The 25,576-nt window shown below is 43.8% G+C and overlaps 1 protein-coding gene across 1 annotated transcript in view; it reads left to right on the top strand.

Annotated features, from left to right (window-relative positions):
* LOC130113901 (diacylglycerol kinase zeta-like) overlaps positions 1 to 24,483 on the top strand; it is a 132,246-nt gene extending 107,763 nt beyond the window's left edge. Inside the window, exons 29-31 of the mRNA XM_056281599.1 lie at positions 4,089 to 4,125; positions 8,684 to 8,783; positions 24,376 to 24,483. Coding sequence (XP_056137574.1) covers positions 4,089 to 4,125; positions 8,684 to 8,783; positions 24,376 to 24,483 — 245 coding nt within the window. The remainder of the gene's footprint in view (positions 1 to 4,088; positions 4,126 to 8,683; positions 8,784 to 24,375) is intronic.
* Positions 24,484 to 25,576: the final 1,093 nt, after the last annotated feature.

Genomic DNA, 25,576 nt, shown 5'->3' with positions numbered 1-25,576 from the left:
ATGAGACAAATACCTCCACCTTCTGACTTGTGAGATAGTTTGACTGACCTGTGGGCTCTGAAGATAGTGAAGCCAGGGGGGTTACCGCTTGATCAGGGACTGGTTGATCCAGCCTTGTCTCGGTGAAGCAGAAGGCTGAGCAGTCTCTGTCGGTTTGTGTTAATGACAAAAGTTCATCCATTTTATTTTTGAGGGATCGCACGTTGGATAAGATCAGTGTTGGTAGTGGGGGCCGATAGGGCCGTCTCCTGAACCTGGAGAGTACCCCTGTTCTCCGTCTCCCTGTGTTAGGTGTATTTCCCCAGGGGGGCGATCCAGTGTTGTTTACAACCAGTATGTCCTCTGGAATGTTGGCAGATAGTCCCAGATAGCAAATAGAAGTTTGTATTTCAGTGTCTGTTTTTTTTTGTTGTTTTTTTTTACTTCAAGCTTTGGAAAGATTATTCATGGACATGTTAAATAACATGTTCTGCCTCTCCCAGTTGGATTTGGGATGTGATCATGATTCTGAACACAAGTTGTTGACATAAAAAACAATGATTTGGCTTAAACGTGACATGACACCTGAAAACCAGCCATGCCTCAAGTGCTGTATCATTGAACAGCACATGGACTGGAACCCCTGAGCCTGGCAGCATTAGTGTCCTGCAGGCAGGGGCACGAGAAGGTATTTTGAGTGGGGGTGCTGAGGTGCTCTCTATCTAGGCTAGTATTTATTTGCCAAGGAAATATCCCTCCCTCTCTCAGTCTCTCGCTCACATACGCTCACACACACACGGTGGCACGACGGACCCCAGTGCACTCGTAAAGTATAACTGAGCATGCACGCCGCACACACACACACACACACTACAAAGATGTAACGTTAAATATTTGACCAACAATGTGTTGGAATTTACAGTCCAATGTGAGGTAAAAGGAAGGGAAGCTATTCAGAACTAATGTTAGCACTCTGGGATGGATGCAGTAATGTAAACAGCTACATGGTCAATCACATGACACACATGCATGCCCATCATTTGACACACCAAAGTTCTAATAGGCTCAATAGTCTTAATAGTCAAGCTATCAAGGCCATGTGAACCTTAAAGGTTAGTTGGTCATTGGTCACGACACCCAGGTTTCGGGCAGACTTTGTGGGCATGAGTTTGGTTGAGCCGAGCTGGATATGGATATGTTGTTGTAAAAATGGACCGGCTGGGATGACAAGGAGCTCAGTCTAAGTTGAAGGTAGCGTTCTTTCATCCGTGCAGAGATATCGGCAAGGCATGATGATGTCCATGCCAAGACTGAGGTCATCTGGCGGGAATGATAGGAAGAGCAGGGTATCATCACCATAGAAATGGTATGACAAACCATGGGACTGGATGATTGCACAATTTGAGGAGGTGTATATTGAAAAGAGGAAGGGACTGAGCATTGATCCTTGAGGTACCCCTGTGGATAAGCCATGCAGTTTGGACACTGCTCCCCTCCAAGATACTCTAAAAGATCTCCCCGAGAGGTAGGACTTGAACCAGCGGAGGGCAGATCCTGACATACCAAGCTCAGTGAGTGTGGAGAGGAGGATTTGGTGGTTAACTGTGTCAAAGGCAGCTGACAGGCGTCCAGGTAATGTAGTGGTCTATTCTGTTGCCTATCAACACGAGGATCACCAGTTGGAATCCCCGTGTTACCTCTGGCTTGGTTGGGCATCCCTACAGACACAATTGGCTGTGTCTGCGGGTGGGAAGCCGGATGTGGGTATGTGTCCTGGTCACTGCACTAGCGCCTCCTCTGGTCAGTCGGGGTGCCTGTTCAGGGGGAGGGAAAACGGGGGGGGGAATAGCGTGATCCCCCCACGTGCTACATCCCCCTGGTGAAACTCCTCACTCTCAGGTGAAAAGAAGCGGCTGGTGACTCCACATGTATCGGAGGAGGCATGTGGTGGTTGTCTCCAGCCCTCCCTGGATCGGCAGAGGGGGTGGAGCAGAGAATGGGACAGCTCTGAAGAATAGGGTAAAAAGCAGCTGACTTCAGAGCCATGACCCCAACTTTCCAATTTATCTTCAGTCTCAGGTTTAGATGGTATGCTAGAGATCCCTTTTAATTCTAAAGGACTAATTTCAAGGATACATGATTGTATAGCTTCTCTTAAAAACATAACTCTTGCTAAGATTAGGGCAGACTGGGCAGCTGAGCTAGGAGAGGACATGGATGAGGACGACTGGAACTGTGCTTTACAAAAAGTGAATGGTGGTACTTCCTGTGCAAGACTAAGTATAATACAGTTCAAAGTCATACATTGTGCTCATTTTTCTAAAGCAAGACTAGCTAAGATTTACCCTAATTCAGACGCAAGTTGTGACAGGTGCCATAACACCCCTGCTAACTTAACCCATATGTTTTAGTCATGCCTGGCTCTGACAACTTACTGGTCTATGGTTTTTAAATCACTGTCCGAAGCACTTGATATTGATTTCCAACCCAATGCAGCAGCAGCTATATTTGGAATCACAGGTGGGGAACACTCTATAATGAGAAAAGGCCATAAAACCATCATTGCTGTCACGACACTGCTTGCTCGCAGAAGAATTTTATTACATTGGAAATCAAAACACCCACTTAAAGTGTCTATGTGGTTGAGTGGTCTGATGCATTTCATACAGTTAGAGAAGATTAAGTACACTCTTAGGGGGTCCAGTGACAAACTTTTCTCCATCTGGGGTCCGATTTTGACATATCTAAGCAAGCTAAAAACTTTGCCTGATGACCTAAGATATTTAGTCACCACAGACCACAGTAGGCCTATATAACATTTGACAAATAGAAGTGTTTAAACATTCATTTATTTTTCCTTCCCCATATCTTTATTTTTTCTTCTTATATACCAGTTACCGGGGATTGTATATTCTACGGATCTACTACTACTACTACTTTCAGCTGCTCCCGTTAGGGGTCGCCACAGCGGATCATCCGTTTCCATTTCTTCCTGTCTTCTGCGTCTTCCTCTGTCACACCAGCCACCTGCATCTCTTCCCTCACCACATCCATAAACCTCTTTGGCCTTCCTCTTCTCCTCTTCCCTGGCAGCTCCATATTCAGCATCCTTCTCCCAATATACTCAGCATCTCTGATTGTATATTCTACGGATATACGTACATATTGTGGATATTGTATTTAAATTGTATCGAAATTGTTTCTGCCTTGGACTGATGCGGGCATGTATGAGTGCAGTCGTGAATATGTATGTACACAGTGACATTGAACATGGCTAAATGTGACCTCTTTCACATGTAAATGTATCTATTGTTATTTTTATTGTGTATGTGTTATTATCTTGTTTTCTTGTTCTGCTTCTCTAGGCGGGTGCACCCCATGTTTTGGTAGGTGGGGTGTTTGTGTAAAAGAAAAATGGAAATCCTCCAAGTACATGCCTATTGTATTTTGCACTTGTCAACATCTCCAAATAAAAATATTATTTTAAAAAAAAGGCAGCTGACAGGTCTAGCAGCAGTAAAGCTGAGGACTGATAGCTCTAGCCAAACGCAGTGATTCCATTAGTGACAGGAGTGCAGTCTCGGTAGAGTGACCCGCTTAAAGCCAGACTGACGCGGATCATACAGGGTGTTCTCAGAAAGGAATTCAGAGACTTGGTTAAAGACCGTGCGCTCAAGTATTTTTGAAAGAAAGGGTAGGAGTGAAACGGGTCTGTAGTTTTCAACCTGGGCTGGGTTGAGTGTAGGGTTCTTGAGCAGTGGGGTGACCCGAGCTTGATTAAATGCAGTGGGGAGCACACCTGTTGTAAGCGAGGAGTTGGTGATGTGTGTGACTGCAGGGTTAAGTGCGGGGGAAATGGTCTGTAGGAGGCTGGATGGTTTATAAGGGTGGGGTTACCTGCAGTTTGTCATTAGATGATATGTAATGTCTAAACTGTGTACCCAGCCATACTGATTCAGCCCTCTGGGAATGATGTGGAGGGTTTCAGGTTGGTCAGATGTGTTCTGTTGTGTGACGTTTTGTAATGTCAGTCAGAGGTGTTGTATTCTGGATCTATCTAGATGTGATCTGGATCAACGTGTGACTAATTTCTGTTTCTCTATGTCTAGTGCCTGTATCTCACCTGGACATAACAGAAAAAAACACGTAAGTTCAAGTTCTGTTCCTCTGCATCTGACCCATGTCATGAAAAATAACTGTCTGATATTTTACTTTTAACCGAAGTGTTTCATATTTAGAATACATAATTGACAATACTGTTTTTCACTTAATGATATTCAACTTTAGTCTTTAATATCTAACTTTATTATTATGCAGTATTCAGCGTAACGCCATACCATATTCCAGATCATTCTAACTATTTTATATTCAGTAATTTTCAACATATTTCTTATTTGTCACAAGTTGGAGCCTGAGAGTTTTCCAGCCCTTCTGACATTTCTCCCATCTTGTTGTTGTTTTGTTCAGTTACAGCTTGTGGTGTCAATTTGCTGTATTACGATTTGAACTCAAAGTTGATGAACTATATATATATATATATATATATATATATGTGTGTGTGTGTGTGTGTGTGTGTGTGTGTGTGTGTGCGCGTGTGTGCACAGATGACAGCTTGGGGTACTTGGGAGTGTCTTTGTGTCAGCTTTTGACCTCTGGCTCTGGGATTTTGCCGGTTCTTTCTTGCAGATTGTCTCCAGCTCTGTCAGGTTAGACTGGGAAAATCTGTATTCAGCAGATTCTCAAGTCTGGGCTTCGGTTGGGCCACTCAGCGACTCTCACTTTGAAGCCATCTCAGAATGAATTTGACCGTATGCTATGTTACGACTCTCGGGGGGTCTGGGGGTAGAGGGAGGTACATGGCATAAATATTATTAAATAAAGTGACAGAGAGGAAGGGTTTTGAATGGGTATGAATAATTGAGACCAGACAAGATTGAAGGTGCAATCAAGGGGCTGTATTGTAACAAGGTGCAAGGCAAGTGCTATTTACACACACACACACACACACACACACACACACACACACACACACACACACATATATACATACCACTTTCGGCTGCTCCCGTTAGGGGGCGCCACAGTGGATCATCCGTTTCCATCTCTTCCTGTCCTCAGCATCTTCCTCTGTCACACCAGCCACCTGCATGTCCTCCCTCACCACATCCATAAACCTCCTCTTTGGCCTTCCTCGTCTCCTCTTCCCTGGCAGCTCCATATTCAGCATCCTTCTCCCAATATACCCAGCATCTCTCCTCCACACATGTCCAAACCATCTCCATCTTGTCTCTCTTGCTTTGTCTCCAAACCGTCCAACCTGAGCTGTCCCTCTAATATACTCGCTCCTAATCCTGTCCTTTTTCATCACTCCCAATGAAAATCTTATCATCTTCACCTCTGCCACCTCCAGCTCCACCTCCTGTCTTTTCATCAGTGCCACTGTCTCCAAACCCTACAACATAGCTGGTCTCACAACCATCTTGTAAACCTTCCCTTTAACTCTTGCTGGTACCCTTCTGTCACAAATCACTCCTGACACTCTTCACCACCCACTCCACCCTGCCTGCACTCTCTTAATTCACCTCTCTTCTGCACTCCCCATTACTTTGGACAGATGACCAAGTATTTAAACTCATCCACTTTCGTCACCTCCACTCCTTGCATCCTGACCATTCCACTGTCCTACCTCTCATTCACGCATAGGTATTCCGTCTTGCTCCTACAGACTCATTCCTCTTCTCTCCAGTGAATACCTCCACCTCTCCAGGCTCTCCTCCACATGCACCCTACTCTCGCTACAGATCACAATGTCATCCGCAAACTTCATAGTCCATGGAGACTCCTGCCTGATCTCGTCCATCAACCTTTCCATCACCATTGTAAACAAGAAAGGGCTCAGAGCCGATCCTTGATGTAATCCCACTTCCACCTTGAACCCATCTGTCATTCCAACCACACACCTCACCACTGTCACACTTCCCTCATACATATCCTGCACCACTCCTACATACTTCTCTGCAACTCCTGACTTCCTCATACAATACCACACCTCCTCTCTCGGCACCCTGTCGTATGCTTTCTCTAAATCCACAAAGACACAATGTAACTCCTTCTGGTCTTCTCTATACTTCTCCATCAACATTCTCAAAGCAAACATCACATCTGTGGTGCTCTTTCATGGCATGAAACCATACTGCTGCTCGCTGATCATCACCTCTCCTCCTCTTAACCTAGCTTCTATTACTCTTTCCCATCTCTTCATGCTGTGGCTGATCAACTTTATACCTCTGTAGTTGCTACAGTTTTGCACATCGCCCTTGTTCTTGAAAATCGGTACCAGTATGCTTCTCCACTCCTCAGGCATCTTCTCACTTTCCCAAGATTGTGTTAAACAATCTAGTTAAAAACTAGATTATTAAAGCTAGCTGTTTATACACACACACACACACACACACACACATATATCACTTTCCCCACATTTTGTTATGTTACAGCCTTATTCCAAAATGGATTAAATTCCTTTTTTTCTCATCAATCTACACACAATACCCCATAATGAAAACGTGAAAAAGGGTTTGTAGAATTTTTTGCAAATTTATTAAAAATAAAAAACTGAAATATTGCATGTACATAAGTATTCACACCCTTTACTCAGTACTTGGTTGAGGCACCCTTGGCAGCGATTACAGCCTCAAGTCTTCTTGGGTATGAAGCTACAAGCTTGGCACACCTATATTTGTGGTATTTCTCCCATTCTTCTCTGAAGATCCTCTCGAAATCTGTAAGGTTAGATGGGGAGCGTCGCTGCACAGCTATTTTCAGGTCTTTCCAGAGATGTTCAATGGGGTTCAACTCTGGGCTCAAGGACATTCACAGACTTGTCCCGAAGCCACTCCTTCATTGTCTTGGCTGTGTGCTTAGGGTCGTTGTCGTGTTGAAAGGTAAACCATCGCCCCAGTCTGAGGTCCTGAGGGCTCTGGAGCAGGTTTTCATCAAGGATCTCCCTGTACTTTGCTCCATTCATCTTTCCCTCGATCCTGACTAGTCTCCCAGTTCCTGCCGCTGAAAAACATCCCCACAGCATGATGCTGCCACCACCATGCTTCAGTGTAAAAATGGTATTAGCAAGGTGATGAGAGGTGCCTGGTTTCCTCCAGACGTGACGTTTGGCATTCAGGCCAAAGAGTTCAATCTTGGTTTCATCAGACCAGAGAATCTTGTTTCTCATGGTCTGAGAGTCCTTTAGGTGCTTTCTGGCAAACTCCAAGCGGGCTATCATGTGCCTTTTACTGAGCAGAGGCTTCCGTCTGGCCACTCTACCATAAAGGCCTGATTGGTGGAGTGCTGCAGAGATGGTTGTTCTTCTGGAAGGTTCTCCCATCTCCACAGAGGAACGCTGGAGCTCTGTCAGAGTGACCATCGGGTTCTTGGTCACCTCCCTGACCAAGGCCCTTCTCCCCCGATTGCTCAGTTTGGCTGGACGGCCAGCTCTAGGAAGAGTCCTGGTGGATCCAGACTTCTTCCATTTACGAATGACGGAGACCACTGTGCTCTTCGGGACCTTCAAAGCTGTAGAAATTTTTTTGTACCCTTCCCCAGATCTGTGCCTCGATACAATCCTGTCTCGGAGGTCCACAGACAATTCCTTTGACTCCATGGCTTGGTTTCTGCTCTGACATGCACGGTCAACAGTGTGACCTTATATAAACAGGTGTGTGCCTTTCCAAATCATGTCCAATCAATTGAATTTACCACAGGTGGACTCCAATCAAGATGTAGAAACATCTCAAGGATGATCAGTGGAAACAGGATGAACCTGAGCTCAATTTTGAGTGTCATAGCAAAGGGTGTGAATACTTATGTACATGCAATATTTCAGTTTTTTGTTCTTAATACATTTGCAAAAAATTTTACAAAACCTTTTTCACTTTGTCATTATGGGGTATTGTGTGTAGATTGATGAGAAAAAAAAGGAATTTAATCCATTTTGGAATAAGGCTGTAACATAACAAAATGTGGGGAAAGTGAAGGGCTGTGAATACTTTCCGGATGCACTGTATGTGTGTAAATATGTAAATGAAAATACAAGCTGTTGACTTTGAAGACTTCCCCAAAGTTCGTTGGTAATTGTTTCCATTTTGGTTTTTCATATCTTTGTCTCTTCTCTCTCTTCATTCCAGGGGGTTGAATACTTTCAGGCTCCCCTCTAAATAGTAAACACAACTCATATTTAACAAAATTGTTCACTTAAACTACTTTGATTGTGAAAATAGTCTTCTTAAAACCATAGACAACAGATATGTTCTCTTGTACTGCTCCATCTATTGGTCTTTCTGAGTCAGCATGCCACCCAACATGTCACAACAACCTACCTCAACACATTTCTGAGTCAGCATGCCACCCAACATGTCACAACAACCTACCTCAACACATTTCTGAGTCAGCATGCCACCCAACATGTCACAACAACCTACCTCAACACATTTTTGAGTCAACATGCCACCCAACACGTCACAACAACCTACCTCAACACATTTCTGAGTCAACATGCCGCCCAACACGTCACAACAACCTACCTCAACACATTTGTGAGTCAACATGCCACCTAACACTTCACAACAACCTACTTCCACTCATGGCATTTTAAACTGGCAGATGTCCTGCTGTTGCATGTGTAGTGTATAGTGACTCTGTGTGTCATCAGAGGTGAAACAGCTCTCCATAAAGCAGCCAGTTCCTGCCAGAGGAGCATCTGTCACTTCCTTGTGGAGGCTGGGGCATCGCTCATGAAGACAAACCTACAGGTATGATCCCCCAACCCTACCCTGAACCCTAAAACTAACTCTGACGCTACTAACACACGTGTTGGTTCTAGTCATCTAGTGTCTGCTGTATGTTATGGGATTGTCTCTATCCAGAGGTGTAACAGGAAGACAGCATGAACCTGCATAGTTCTACCAGGCTGAAACCTAAAACTAACCCTGACCCCACTAACACACGTGTTGGTTCTAGTCATCTAGTGTCTGCTGTACGTTATGGGGTTGTCTCTCTCCAGAGGTCTACCAGCAGGACAGCATGGACCTGCATGGTTCTACCAGACTGGAGATAGACCTCTAGCAGTACTTGACCTACTTCTGTAAAGTGATTAATGCTTCATGTCACTGAGAAATGCAGCTCCATGGCATCTCTTTTCTCTCTGGTACAGCCACAATGGTTGCCATGGTGACGCCCATGGTGACATGAAACGCCCCGCAATGTACTGTTTTTCAATTGAAAAGAGTTCATGTGTGAACCATCTCTCTATGGCTAAAGAAGAGTTTGGTCTGTCTCTTGCCTTTTTCTTTGGCTCTCTCTTTTTATTCAGTTTCTTTCCTTCATGCCCGTTCACTTTGCTAACCTCTCATCTTCTTCTTGTACCTCTTTGTCTATCTGTTTATCTATCTTCTCCATCTGTCTGTGTCAATCTGTTTATCTATCTTCTCTATCTATTTTTCTCTCTGTGTATCTATCTTCTCTATCTGTCTGTTTCTATCTGTTTATCTTCTCTATCTGTCTGTTTATCTGTCTTCTCTAACTATCTGTTTATCTATCTCTTTCTATCTGTTTATCTTCTCTATCTATCTTTTTATCTACTCTGTCTGTTTCTATCATTTTACCTATCTTGTCTATCTGTCTGTTTCTATCTGTTTATCTACTCTATCTGTTTCTATCTGTTTATCCATCTTATCTATCTGTCTGTTTATCTATCTTCTCAATGTGTCTGTTTCTATCTGTGTATCCATCATCTCTATCTGTCTGTTTCTATCTGTGTATCTATCTTCTCTATCTGTCTGTGTCTATCTGTCTATCGATCTTCTCTATTTGTCTGTTTCTATCTGTTTATCTTCTCTATCCGTCTGTTTATCTACTCTATCTATCTGTTTATCTACTCTATCTATCTGTTTATCTACTCTATCTGTTTATCTATCTCTATCTGTTTATCTTCTCTATCTTTTTATCTACTCTATCTGTCTGTTTCTATCATTTTATCTATCCTCTCTGTCTGTGTCTATCTGTTTATCGGTCTTCTCTCTGTCTGTTTCTATCTCTTTATCTTCTCTATCTATCTGTTTCTATCTTTATCTATCTTCTCTATCGGTCTGTGTCTATCTGTTTATCGATCTTCTCTATCTGTCTGTTTTTATCTGTTTATCTTCTCTATCTCCCTGTTTATCTATCTTCTCTATCTGTTTATCTGCTCTATCTCTGTTTCTATCTGTTTATCTATCTCCTCCATCTGTCTGTTTATCTATCTCCTCCATGTCTGTCTATCTGTTTATCGATCTTCTCTATCTGTCTGTTTCTATCTTTTTATCAATCTTCTGTATCTGTGTTTCTATCTGTTTATCTTCTCTGTCTGTTTATCTATCTCCTCCATCTGTCTGTCCATCTGTTTATCAATCTTCTCTATCTGTCTATTTCTATCTTTTTATTGATCTTATGTATCTGTGTTTCTATCTGTTTATCTTCTCTATCGGTGTGTTTATCTATCTTCTCCATCTGTCTGTTTATCTATCTTCTCTATCTATCTCTTTCTATCTTTATCTATCGTCTATCTATCTGTTTCTGGCTGTTTATCTATCTTCTCTATGTATCTGTTTCTATCTGTTTATCTATCGTCTCTATCTATCTGTTTCTATCTGTTTATCTATCGTCTCTATCTATCTGTTTCTATCTGTTTATCTATCGTCTCTATCTATCTGTTTATCGATCTTCTTTCTGTCTGTTTCTATCTGTTTATCTATCTTCTCTATCTATCTATCTATCTATCTATCTATCTATCTATCTATCTATCTATCTATCTATCTATCTATCTATCTATCTATCTATCTATCTTCTCTGTCTGTTTATCTATCTTTCTATCATTTTATCTATCTTCTCTATCTGTTTCTCTGTTTATCTGTCTTCTCCATCTATCTGTTTCTATCTTTTTTCTACGTATCCATCATGTCTCTAGACAGAGGGGTAGGTTGTCTCTACTCTAGATGGAGGGGTAGGTTGTATCTAAAGTATCTACTCTAGACTGAGGGGTAGGTTGTCTCTACTCTAGACGGAGGGGTAGGTTGTCTGTACTCTAGACAGAGGGGTAGGTCTCTATTCTAGACGGAGGGGCAGGTTGTCTCTAGACAGAGGGGTAGGTTGTCTCTACTGTAGACGGAGGGGTAGGTTGTCTCTACTCTAGACAGAGGGGTAGGTTGTCTCTACTCTAGACGGAGGGGTAGGTTGTCTCTACTCTAGACAGAGGGGTAGGTTGTCTCTAGACAGAAGGGTAGCTTGTCTCTACTCTAGACGGAGGGGTAGGTTGTCTCTACTCTAGACAGAGGGGTAGGTCGTCTCTACTCTAGACGGAGGGGTAGGTTGTCTCTACTCTAGACAGAGGGGTAGGTTGACCAGAACACTGCCAGGTAGTTCTGGTATCATAACCATGTATTGCTATATGTTTTAATGAATTGTAATACATTTTAACAGTATACATATTTCTCATATCACTGTAAGGCCTTCACGTAAGTTATGATAATATATGCTGCTTACGCTCTGCTCATCTTTTATCTTACCTCCGATTTACTAGTCCCATTAAAACTGTCCATGAGATGAAGACTCTTTCAAATGACCTGCTGAAGAAAGCAGCTTGGTGACACCATGTACATTACTATCTGTCACTGTGAATAATACACATACCACACATGAGACCATGTACTATCACTGTGAATAATACACATATCACACATGAGACCATGTACTATCACTGTGAATAATACACATATCATACATGAGACCATGTACTATCACTGTGAATAATACACATATCACACATGAGACCATGTACTATCACTGTGAATAATACACATATCACACATGATACCTTGAATTATCACTGTGAATAATACACATATCACACATGAGACCATGTACTGTCACTGTAAATAATACACATATCACACATGAGACCGTGTACTATCACTTTGAATAATACACATATCACACATGATACCATGTACTGTCGCTTTAAATAATACACATATCACACATGCAGTTAATGTAATAGGATGATAAAGATAAATAATGGATCAAGGGAAACAGGGGTACTGAACCAAGATAGAGGAAGATCTCTGAAGGTTAGAAGCAGATGATTGGTTGATTCAACAAAACCAGGAGATGTGTGTTGATGCGGATCAATAATGCAAGTGAGAACATCACAGAAGGTGAATCAGTCCATGTGGACTCCACGTTTACTGACAGATACATCCATCATCATCTAAGTGACCTCTTCAGTCTCAGCTGACTGCAGGTACACCACCCTTATAAACAATACAGTGACTGCAGGTGTCCCCACCCTTATAAACAATACAGTGACTGCAGGTGTCCCCACCCTTATAAACAATACAGTGACTGCAGGTGTCCCCACCCTTATAAACAATACAGTGACTGCAGGTGTCCACAACCTTATAAACAATACAGTGACTGCAGGTACCCCACCCTTATAAACAATACAGTGGTATAACGACCCAAACCAACCATCAGTTTCATATGCACATATGGGTGTGACCATTAACTGGAGTTTCAATAGTCATGTGTACTATTCACAGAGGATTTGAGAATGTTACAATCACAGCATTGTAAGATGGTGACAGATGTACTCCCCTCCGTTCAGGGATGGTCATTCCCTCTTCACATAGATGGCCTCTTTGACTCCCCGTTCAAACCAGCGTTCCTCCCTATCAAGGATGTGGCCTAACAGTAAATCTGTTTCTATACGTCTTCTTACACTGTGAAATTACAATTGGTGATGGGGACATTTATTTTATTGTTGATGTTTACCATGAACCAACACATACTGATTAGTACTTAAGGTTTGACTCTCATCATTGCATTACATTACAGTCATTTAGCTGACGCTTTTATCCAAAGCGACTTAGAATAAGTGCATTTAACATAGGAAATCAGGAGAACTACTAGTCATCAGAGGTCATAAGTGCATCTAAACAAGCATCTAAGCGCAAAATCAGTGCTAAAGTAAAAGTGCAAGAAAGAGTTTTTGTTTTTTTCAATGAGTGAATACAATAAGTGCTAAGAACAAGTAACAGGGTAGTAGTTCTTAAAGAGGTGTTTTCAACCTGCGCCGAAAGATGGGCAGTGACTCCGCTGTCAGTGGGGAGTCAGTGGGGAGTTCAGTCCACCACTGTGGGGTCAGGACAGAAAAGAGCCGTGACCGGGTCGATCAGCAGCAGGGACCTCTGAGCGACGGCGCAACCAGGCATCCCGAGGCAGCAGAGCAAAGTGGTCGGGCGGGGGTGTAGGGCTTGACCATGGCCTGGAGATAGGAAGGAGCTGTTCCTTTCACTGCCCTGTAGGCTAGCACCAGAGTCTTAAACTGGATGCGAGCAGCTACTGGGAGCCAGTGTAGGGACATGAGAAGGGGAGTTGTGTGGGAGAACTTAGGGCAGTTGAACACCAGACGAGCTGCAGCTTTCTGAACAAGCTCCAGAGGTCTGATGGCTGACGCCGGGGCGCCGGCAAGGAGGGAGTTGCCGTAGTCCAGCCGGGAGATGACCAGAGCCTGGATGAGCATCTGTGCCGTCTCGTCGGAGGAATGGGCGAATCCTCCTGATGTTATGGAAGAGAAATCTGCAGGAGCGAGCAACCGATGCAGCGTTTTCAGCAAACGACAGTTGGTCGTCCAGGATCAAACCCAGATTCCTCACAGTCACAGTTGGCGTCACCACGGTGTTGTCAATGGTGATGGCCAGGTCTCAGTGCGGGCAACCTTTCCCCGGGAGGAACATCAGCTCTGTCTTGTCCAGATTGAGCTCCAGGTGGTGTGTCGCCATCCACTCCAAGGTGTCAGTCAAGCACGCTGCAATGTGTGTCTCTACTTGTGTATCAGAGGGAGGAAAGGACAAGATCAGCTGGGTGTCGTTGGCATAACAATGGTAAGAGAAGTCATGCGAGCGAATAACAGAACCCAGGGATGTTGTGTACAGGGAGAAAAGTCGAGGACCCAGAACCGAACCCTGTGGAACGCCTGTAGTCAGTCTGCGAGGCTCCGACACAGATCCCCTCCATGTCACCTGGTAGGAGCGACCCGTCAGGTAGGTTGAAAACATTGAGAGTGCAGAGCCTGTGACACCCAGCCCCTCGAGGGTGGAGAGGAGGATCTGGTGGTTCACTGTGTCGAACGCAGCTGACAGGTCCAGGAGTATCAGGACAGAGGAGAGAGAGTTTGCTCTCGCAGAGTGCAGCGATTCTGTCACTGCAAGGAGGGCCATCTCTGTCGAGTGACTCACCCTGAACTCAGACTGGTTGGGGTCCAGGAGGTTGTTCTGGTGGAGGTACAAAGAAAGTTGGTTAAAGACAGCACGTTTGAAAGTTTTGGATAGAAAGGGTAGAAGGGAAACTGGTCTGTAGTTTTTGACGTCAGAGGGGTTAAGTGATGGTTTCTTGAGAAGGGGGCTGACTCTAACAGTCTTTTTTTATTTATTTCTAGTTTTTCCCCTTATCCCACCTGATTAACCCAATGGCATATGGCCGGAACTCTTGTCGAATAACTCCCCTGGCTCACGTTTCCACAGGAAGGAGATAGTCGTAACACCAGCTTCCTTCAAATTCGTGTCGGCTGCTCTCGCCATTTTACACACTGAAGCCTCGCATGGATTGCATTACCCTCAGGCCGCGAAGGAGACGTAGGGAGAATGCTTTCAGTTGCTTGGCTGCAGGCGCCCGGGTGGGCCAGAGGGGTCGCTGGAGAACGACGAGTCCCCGAACACTACACCGATCTACACCCACTATCCCTCGGGTAAGGGTGGCCTAATGAATGCCTTACCCCGTGGATGCTCTGGCCGTGACCGGTTACGGCGAGTCTGGGATACGAACCTCCCGGCCACATGACGAGCGGGTTGCAAGAACGGCGGGTTATTCCGCTCGGCCATCAGAGCGGCCTGACTCTAGCAGTCTTGAAGACAGATGGAAAGCATCCTGCCTGGAGGGAGGTGTTGATGAGGTGGGTTAGATAAGGAAGGAGTTCAGGTGCTATAGACTGACGAAGAGGGGAGGGGACCCGGTCAAGGGAGCATGTGTTGTGGGGCGACTGGATGTGATGAGGTTTAGAACCTTGTCAGGGGAGAGGGGAGTGAGGTGGGATAGGGTGGGATGTGGAAAGTGAGGGAGGGTGCAAGCAGCACTAATTGGGTGCTGAGAAAAGGAGGATCTGATGTCGTTTACCTTCTTGTCAAAGAAGTTAGCGAAGTCATCAGGGAGAAATTAGGAGGAGGAGGTTGAAGAAGTGTAGAGAAGGTTTCAAAAGAGTTTCTTAGGATTAGAGGCAGAGGACAGGATTTTAGAGCAATAGAAGGCAGCCTTAGCAGCAGAAAGGAGGAGGAAAAAGTGGAAAGAAGAGATTGGAAGTTGAGAAGGTCCTCTGGGAGTTTGCCTTTTCTCCATTTGCGCTCTGCCACTCTCAGGCTCCGTCTGTCAGTACATAGTGAGTCGGTCAGCCAAGGGGCAGGTGGAGTTGGGCATGCAGGCCTGGAGGTGAGGGGACAGAGAAGAGGAGAGTGTAGAAAGAAGATCAGTAGCAGTGTCAGGGGGTAGGAGAGAGAAAGATTCAGGTGTAGGGAGGATAGAGGTAACAGGAAGAAAGATCAGTGGTGGAGAGAGAGCGGAGGTGTCTACGGGTGGAAACCATGTGGGTAGGGGGAGGGGCTGAGGGGGGTGAAGAGAGGGGGAGAGAGTAGGACATGAAATAGTGGTCAGAGAGCTGGAGGGGAGTAACAGAGAGATTGGAAATAGGACAGTGTCTAGTAAAGATAAGGTCCAGCTGGTTGCCAGCCTTGTGGATAGGAGGAGAGGTGGAGGTCAAAGGAAGAGAGAAAAGAGAGAAGAGGATCCAGCTTGTTAGTGTGGATGTTGAAGTCACCGAGAAGGATAAGTGTAGAGTCATCACCAGGGAAGTGCGAGAAAAGTGTGTCAAGCTCCTCCAGAAACTCACCAAGGGGGCCTGGTGGGCGGTACACAACCATGATGGTGAGTTTGACTGGATAAGAGACAGTAACAGCATGAAATTCAAAAGAGGGCGGAGAAAATTGTGGAATGGAAACGAGAGTATTTCCATTTCAGGGAGATTTAACAGGCCAGTACCACCACCCTGCCTCTCAGCTCTGGGAGTGTGAGAAAAAGAGTACACATCAGACAGAGCTGCGGGTGTGGTAGTGTTTTCTGGCATGATCCAGGTCTCAGTTAGAGCAAGAAAGTTGAGGGAGAGCAAGGATGCGTAGCCTGAGATAAACTCAGCTTTCGGCACCGCAGACTGGCAATTCCAGAGCCCTCCCGTCACCACTTGCTCAACGTGAGTGGAGAGAGTGGGATAGATGAGACTGGTAGGGTCATCCACTGGAGTACAAACTAGGAGTCATCAGGACGCTGGACCACCGAGCTGACAACGTCCCCACTGACACAGCGGCCAGGGAAGGGGAGAAGTCCCACATTAAACAGGCCCTGGTTAAGTGTGATTATCCTAACTGGGTGTTTGTCAAAGCCAGGAAGACGCCCAAACAGTGCACCAGGCAATCGAAGAGAGGAGAAGGACAACAGCTATCTAAATGTAAACCAGTGGTGATTCTATATGTGGTGGGAGTGTCGGAACAGTTGAGACGTGTATTTTCCAACCACCGCATCCCAGTTGCTTTCAAACCCCAAAACACGCCGCGCCAGAAGTTGGTCCCCTCCAAGGATCGGGTCACCCGGCACAATCAGAGCAATATAGTGTAGCTGTTAAGTGCCAGGAGGATTGCCATGACTTGTACATCAGGGAAACTAAACAGACGCTGGCCAAGAGGATGACACAACACAGGAGAGCTAACACATCAGACCAGGACTGCACAGTCTACACCATCTGCAGACCAGGACTCCACAGTCTACACCATCTACAGACCAGGACTCCACAGTCTACACCATCTACAGACCAGGACTCCACACACCATCTACAGGCCAGTGGCCACTCTTTCAAGGATGAGGATGTGCCCTTCCTTGATAGGGAGCAACGCTGCTTTGAGCGAGGAGTCAAAGAGGCCATCTATGTGAAGAGAGAACGACCATCCCTGAACCGGGGTGGGGGGGGGGCTAAGTGTACATCTGTCACCATCTTACAATGCTGTGATTGCAACTATTCCCCAATCCTCTGTGAATAGTACACATGACCATTGTAACGCTAGTTAATGGTCACACCATATTTGCATATGAAACTGATGGTTGGGTTGGGTCATTATGCCACTGTATTGTTTATAAGGGTGGGGACACCTGCAGTCACTGTATTGTTTATAAGGGTGGGGACACCTGCAGTCACTGTATTGTTTACAAGGGTGGGGACACCTGCAGTCACTGTATTGTTTATAAGGGTGGGGATACCTGCAGTCAATTCAATTCAATATGTGCTTTATTGGCATGACATACATTTGTGTACATATTGCCAAAGCATGTAAAACAACAACAACACAATACAACAATGATTATAATAATAACAGCAACAACAACAGTGATTATGATATCAAACAACAACAGTAGCAATAGGTGCCATCCCCCACTGTCTCTCAGGTTGTAGCAGGAAAATATAAATCTTGCTGCAATGCTCGCCGCTGGCCCCCCTCCCAGGACCCCCCACAGCTTACCTGCGTCCTCCATTTCCTGCTACTCTGGAGTCACATGTTCCAGCTCCTGGACAAAAGCCTGGCGCTGTTTTTCACATATGTCACATTTAAGGAGGAAGTGCCCCTCTGTCTCCACCTCATCTGTCCTGCACTGACCACATGTTCGATGCTCTTTTGGCAACCACGTCTTTTTGTGTCTCCCCTTTTCAATGGCTAGACTGTGGTCACTGAGCCTGTATTTGGTGAGGATCTGTCGCTGCTTCCTGTCTCTGACAGTTAAGAGGTGTTCTTCCAGATCATAGTTTGTTTTTAGGGCCCGATAGACTTCTAGTTTGTTTTTGAGTTTTGATTTCAGCGTTCCAATGTTTCAGATAATTGTTCTTGCTTTGTTTTATAGCTGATTTATCCTCATGTTGGTTTGTTTTATAGTCTGATTTATCCTCATGTTGGTTTGTTTTATAGCTGATTTATCCTCATGTTTGTTTGTTTTATAGCTGATTTATACTCATGTTTGTTTGTTTTATAGCTGATTTATCCTCATGTTGGTTTGTTTTATAGCTGATTTATCCTCATGTTTGATTGTTTTATAGTCTGATTTATCCTCATGTTGGTTTGTTTTATAGTCTGATTTATCTTCATGTTTGATTGTTTTATAGTCTGATTTACCCTCATGTTGGTTTGTTTTATAGTCTGATTTATCCTCATGTTGGTTTGTTTTATAGTCTGATTTATCCTCATGTTGGTTTGTTTTATAGCTGATTTATCCTCATGTTGGTTTGTTTTATAGCTGATTTATCCTCATGTTGGTTTGTTTTATAGTCTGATTTATCCTCATGTTGGTTTGTTTTATAGTCTGATTTATCCTCATGTTGGTTTGTTTTATAGCTGATTTATCCTCATGTTTGTTTGTTTTATAGCTGATTTATCCTCATGTTGGTTTGTTTTATAGTCTGATTTATCCTCATGTTGGTTTATTTTATAGCTGATTTATCCTTATGTTTGTTTGTTTTATAGTCTGATTTATCCTCATGTTTGTTTGTTTTATAGCTGATTTATACTCATGTTTGTTTGTTTTATAGCTGATTTATCCTCATGTTTGTTTTTTTTATAGTCTGATTTATCCTCATGTTTGTTTTATAGTCTGATTTATCCTCATGTTTGTTTGTTTTATAGTCTGATTTATCCTCATGTTTGTTTGTTTAATAGTCTGATTTATCCTCGTGTTGGTTTGTTTTATAGTCTGATTTATCGTAATGTTTGTTTGGAATGCAGTGCTGGCCTGAGGTTGGTTGGTCGTAGTATTTGTTAAAGGCTTAGTGAGTCTCAGAGCCAGCTGCTTCAGGGGACTCTTTTCGGGGTTCAGTTCTTGGGTTTTCAAAGCTTTAAAGTGCACTGTATTTGTTGGGCTTGTATTTAAGTGCATCCAGAAATTTAGAGATCTTTTTTGTACATTTATCAATAATGGAAACCTGCCTAATTCTGCCCTATATGCGTTGTTTGGTGTTTTCCTTTGTATTTTCAGAATCATTCTACAGAATTCAGCATGTAGGGTTTCTGCAGGATGCTTGTCCCATCTAGTGTAGCTGGAAAGACTTGAGTGGACCCCATACCTCTCTTCCATATAGCGCAATGGGCAGAATTACACTATCAAACAGTTTGCACCAGATGGAGATTGGTATATCAATGTTAAAGAATTTATTTTTAATTGCATATAGAACTCTGCCAGCTTTTTGTTTTAGGTTATTCACTGCCCTACTGAAACTCCCTGATGCTGTAATAATTAGACCAAGGTAAGTATACTGCATCGTATGCTCTAAGGTGATGCTACCTAGAGTCAACTGGTATCTATTTTCCTGACATCTGGGCTTCTGGAAGATCATTACTTTTGTCTTTTTTGGATTGATTGCCAGGGCCCAGTGCTGGCAATAGTCCTCAAGCAGGTCTAGTAGTTGTTGCAGCCCATCTGCGGTTGGTGACAACAAAACTAGATCATCTGCATAAAGCAAAACTTTCACTTCCATGTCATACAGGGGGAGACCTGGGGTTGCACACTGTTCCAACTGCACCGCCAGTTCATTAATATATATATGAAACAGTGTCGGGCTAAGTCCACAGCCCTGTCTCACCCCTCTATTCTGAGTGAAGAACTCAGTGTGTTTGTCTCCAATCTTAACTGCACATTTGTTGTCCGAATACATTGACTTTATTATGTCATACACTTTACCCCCTACACCACTTTGTAAAAGTTTATAGTATAGTCCTTCATGCCAAATAGAGTCGAAAGCTTTTTTGAAGTCAATAAAACAAGCAAATATTTTTCCATTTTTGGTTTGATTCACATTTTCATTTATGAGGGTGTGTAGGGTGTAAATATGGTCCGTAGTCCGGTGATTTGGGAGGAAGCCAATTTGGCCTTTGCTCAGGACATTGTGTTCGTTAAGAAGGGTTAGAATTCAATTGTTCAAAATGCTATTAAACACCTTCCCCAGACTACTGCTCACACAAATGCCTCTGAAATTATTAGGATCCAATTTGTCTCCATTTTTATGAATAGGAGTTATAAGCCCTTTGCTCCAGATGTCAGGAAAAAATCCCGAACTTAGAAGGATGGTGAATAATTTGAGTACTGCCCTTTGCAGCTCAGGTGTGCTGTTTTTAAACATCTCGCTTCTGATGCTGTCAAGGCCACAAGCTTTATTGGGTTTTAAGGATTTGAGCTTCTGTGCCAATTCTTCTTGTGTTATTGGGAAATCCAGTGGGTTTTGGTTGTCTTTTATAGTGCATTCGAGCAACTGTAATTTTTGTTTGATCGGATTGTAATTGGAATTTGAGTGTTCTTGTTAGATTTCCGAATAGATATGTTCAAAATGATTTTTCCAAATTTCTCCATTTTGGATAGGCAGGTCTTGTGGTTTTGTAGCGCTCACATTATTCCACATTTCCCAGAATTGGTTTTGATTCAGGGAATTTTCTATTTCCTGTAGGGTTCTATCTACATGGCTTTGTTTTTTCATTCTTAATGTGTGTTTATATAGTTTTAATTTTTCGCTATATTTCTCATATCCATATCTGGAGGTTGGTAGTGTTTCAGGTTTGACAGTTTACGCAGTTCCTTTCTTATATTTTTACAGTCGTTGTCAAACCATTTTTCATTTTCAGATTGTTTCTTTTTTCTGTTGTGGGTCCTTGGTAGGACCATGTTTGCTGCCGTCTGAAAGATATAATTGATTTCATTGACAGCTTAGTTGGTATTGTCCTTATTAGTTTCAAACGGTTTGTTAATTAAGTTAGTAATCATATTAAGTAATTTGGATGAATTCAGGATATTGATAAATTTTTCTGCACTGTCTGGAGCCCATCTGTAGGTCTTATTAATTTTGAACAGCTTGCTGGGCTCCTCTATAGGCATTTGAGTCAGGTTAATAGTTTTGAAGAAAATCATAATTTGGTTATGGTCAGAAAGAGGAGTGTGTTGTCTGACAGTGAATGCATTGAAGGAGGTGGGGTCCATGTCAGTTATTGCATAGTCAACTACACTAGCTCCAAGACCTGAACAACATGTGAACCTTCCCAGAGAGTCTCCTCTGATCCTCCCATTAAGCGTGTACAGGCCAGAGGCGCGACAGAGGTGCACTAGCTCCTTACCAGCCTTGTTCACAGTACGGTCGAGGGAGCTCCTTTTAATGAGGGTTGGTGAGAGGTACAGGGAATGTTGACCAAACACATGTCTGTTACCCTGAGGGTCGATGGTATCACTTATTGAACCTGTTCTTGCGTTAAAATCTCCGCACAGCAGCACATTTCCCTGGGCCTGGAAAAGGCTTACCTCTTCATGGAGGTTACTCAGGAGATCCTCATCACAATATGGAGATTCAGTTGGGGGAGAATATAGAGCACAGAGATAGATATCTTTGTTTGATATGTCAATTTTATTGCTGAGTTTTAGCCAGCAGTGGGATGTTCCAATTTTAATTTTTGGAATGTGGTTGGTTAAACATCCTCTGTACCAAATCAAAATACCTCCGGAGTCTCGTCCACGATGTGCTGAGTTGAGTTTATTTGATGGAATAATTATTTCATTGTAACCTGAGGGACAGTGGGTGGTTATGTCTTCACGACACCAGGTTTCAGTTAATATGACTATGTCGACATTTTCGATGTTTTTTAAGAAGTCAGGGTCTCTACTCTTCATCCCAAAGGAAGATGAGAAGAGACCCTGGATGTTCCAACAAGAGACAGAAAAAGAATGCATGAAATGAAAACATACAATGAGTCTCTTTTGTGAGACAGAGAATTATTAAGTTACAGTGGAAGAAGACATATATATAATATCATGATAACTCTTACCAAATACCTCACTATCGATATTGTGGGAATTATTATACATACCCAGAGCAGAGCCAAATCAACACTCAGGATTCCCCTGTGTAAGTGGTTACCCCATCAAGACCTGATGACATGTAGAGGTCGCCCTAGATGCTGCCATGCAGGAGTCTGGAGCACAGGGTGTGGAGCATCTCCTTTATCTGTCCCAGCTTGGTCTTGGCTGGGGCGGTGGGTGTGGGAGGGGGCTGGGCTCCTGCAGCAGCATAGCTTTGTGGCCTGTGCTGTGGGGGACAGGCTCTGTCAGGTGTTGTTGCCTGTTTGTTTTTTGGAGGGGTTGGGTGCACAGGTTTCTTGGACCTGGGGGAAGCAGTACGTAGGTGTGGGGGTGTGTAGGGCTTTCGGCCCAAAGGTGAGTATGGAATATGGGGCTGGGGGGGGTCCAGGTATTGTGTGCTCTGGGGGGGAAGGGGGGTATCTGGGGATGTGGGAGGGTTCTGGTCTGTAGTCTCCTACTGGTGGAGGATAGGTGGGTGTGGTTGGGTTGCGGCCCAAAGCAACATCTTTTATGGTCCTCGCAAAAATCCACACCCTCTCCTTGTGAAGGTGCAGTCCGTCGTAGAGGTCATGGAGGCTGATGGCTGGATGGTGAGCCAGGTGGACATTGGGAAGAGCAGCACAGCCTCTGCTGATGTCTGCTGATCTCATGGATTATATGGGGTGGGGTGTCAGCCGTGGCAGCAGTGTTGACACCACGATCTGTGCCTCTGGGAATTCTCCACTTGCTCTCTCTGCCACTCTACACACTTCCACCGCCGTTTCACTGCAGAGAGTGCAGGTCATTGGTCCCGGTGTGGATGATGATGCACTGCGGGCTCCCAAGAGGTTCCTTGTTCAGGAGCTGTAGTGCATGGCCAGTAGTACTGCATTGTTTTGCTGTCACGTGATATCCGGGGAACAGTTTCTGAGGGGCCATGAACATCTGGTTTGAGTCCATAAGCAGGGCTACGTGTGGGCGCTGTTTGTTTGTCTTGGTGGGAGGAGATTGGTTGGGTGGCGGGGGTTGTGTGCTTTGTGTGAGGGGTGTCTGTGTGTCTGTGTGAGTGGTCTCTGTATCATGTTTGTTGGTTGTTCTAGTGTCAGGGGAGGTGTGAAGGTCTGTATGGGTGTTAGTGGCATTGTTTTGGGAGACTGAAGCCCTGGCCCTTGGTGTTCTCTTGGAGCTCTGTCCTAAGATCCTCCATCTGTTTCATGAGGTTCCTCTCTTTCAGTATCGCCTCCTTCTCTAGTTGTGCTACTTGGGAATGTAGGTTTTGGTTTTCCACCTGTAGCTGCTTCACGGTCTCTTGTAGCTCTAAGACAGTCAGTCTGTTCTCTGTTCTCAGCTGTTCCACCTCCTCCCTTAGCTACTGGATAGAGCTGGTGCTGGTGTCAGAAAGCCTGGCGTGGGTGAACTCCCTAAACTCAACAAAGTCCAGTTCCAGCAGGGCCAGACTCTCCCTCAGCTGCCTGTCAGTGGGAGAGAGAGAGTGGGAAGGGGAAGGGAGAGGGGCTGCTGCTTGTTGTGGGGGCTCATTGTCAGAAGGGGGAAGGGGAGGGGCTGCTGCGTGTTGTGGGGGCTCTGTAGGTAGCTGATCCTCAGCCGTGTCGCTGTCTCTGTGGTTGTCTACCTCTGCCTTAAGCAGAGGTCACTGTATTGTTTATAAGGGTGGGGGTACCTGCAGTCACTGTATTGTTTATAAGGGTGGGGTACCTGCAGTCACTGTATTGTTTATAAGGGTGGGGGTACCTGCAGTCACTGTATTGTTTATAAGGGTGGGGACACCTGCAGTCAGGTGAGACTGAAGAGGTCACTTAGATGATGATAAAACGTTTCTGTCAGTAAACATTGTGTCCAGATGAACTGACTCAACCTTCTGTGGACTGCAGGACTCGTGTACTTTCAGAATGCAGTCTGTTTGTAATTACTTGATGTTGGTTATTTCAGACATTTACATACGTTTAAAAAAACGTATTCACATGCAAGATGAAGCTGAAGTTCGGTTTTGTTTTTTTGTTTTTTTAGAAATGAGGCCTGAGTATTCAAGCTAAGCAGAATGGTAAATTCAATAAAGGGTAAAAAAAATCCCCTTTGTAAATGCTGAAATACTCAAAGTAAGTGGTTCAAATATTATTGGGATACAACAAGCTCAAAATTACCTCGTTTCTGATCATCTAGTGGTTCATACCCTGAGATAGACTGCAACCACTTCTACACTTGTTTCTGCATTTTTGTCTTTTAATGTTTTGATGAAGGTATCATTTTAACAGTTGGGACTCAATGGCTAAAAACATTACTAAAAAGACATTTTACTAAAAAAGAGATTCAACTACATAGTCCTCTTGGTCTTCTCAGGGTGAGACGCCCAAACAACGTGCTGAGAAAGTCATGGACCAAGAATTGGCTGAGTATCTGGAAAATCGACAACATTGTCAGAGAGAAGACCAGGAGACTACAGTCTGACCACACATCTGTCTGTTGGTCTGCTAGGAGACAGACCCCCACCATCATCTCTCTCGGTTTGGCCAAGTCCCCCTCTGTCTAAGTTAGTCTCTATGCTGTAAAGGGACTTGCAGAAGGAGGCAGGTAGTGGAGCAGAAAGAAATGGATGTAGACACAGCAATGGATTACCAGCAGTAAGGCAGGACAACGTGACAGAGCATCTTCATATCCTACACAGAGGAACACGCTAGTGTGCAAAAGGGTTCTGGGGTATGAGGAGCCTGTCAGGGTTGCTCTTACTCTGGGAAACGTTCCTTTGTTCAGTCCATGCTGTACAAGACAGTGAGCCACTGGGCTCTATAATGGATATTTTGGGTCTGAAAGCTTTCAAAGAAATAATAACCATATGCCTAGTATCTGTCAGCTTTGAATATGGCTTTTACATTTTCCCAAGTCATGTTTTTATTTCCATGTAGAATTCATATTCTAGAATAAATGTTGTATTAAGCAAACCTGTTACACCTTTTATCCAACTGTTGTTATCAAAGGCTATACAACTGGTTGATTTGCCTGACAAGTTCTGAAAACTTGTTTTTCTTCAGTAATAGTGACCTCTGCATATATTTGTTTTCTAAAGTAAAATTGTGTTTGCTAAAATAATGGAAATTTAATATGCCTGACTTACAAATATATTTGCTTCTGATTAAATACGGTGGAGTAAGCAATCTCCTTGTAGCAGCTTTCATTTTCTTTTGTTGCATTTCAGTTATTTTTTAATATTTCTATCTTCCTGTTATATATTTTGCAATATTTCTGAAATTATATTGATGTTGCGTAAATGTAAAGTGACTTAATCTTTTCATAATGCTGAGTGTTTCCTTTGATGTTACCTTGTAGCTAGTTCAGAGTTCCTGCAGACACATCAGTAGAAGGTAAAGAAGGACTTTCACTTGTTTATCTAAGTTACTGCACTTTAACTTTAAGCGTTATGAATTTCAAAATAAAGCAGCATTAGAGCCTGCAGCAAGAGGTTTCAAACACTTTGTAATGGAACTGTAGTCGACAAGATGCACGACCCTGGATGAAACTGTTCATGTTTTGGGAGAGGGTTATA

Source organism: Lampris incognitus, chromosome 6 (assembly GCF_029633865.1).
Source record: "Lampris incognitus isolate fLamInc1 chromosome 6, fLamInc1.hap2, whole genome shotgun sequence".
Classification (NCBI taxonomy): Eukaryota; Metazoa; Chordata; class Actinopteri; order Lampriformes; family Lampridae; genus Lampris; species Lampris incognitus.
Note: the sequence above shows the minus strand (reverse complement) of the source record. Positions and strands in the feature narration are given on the sequence as shown.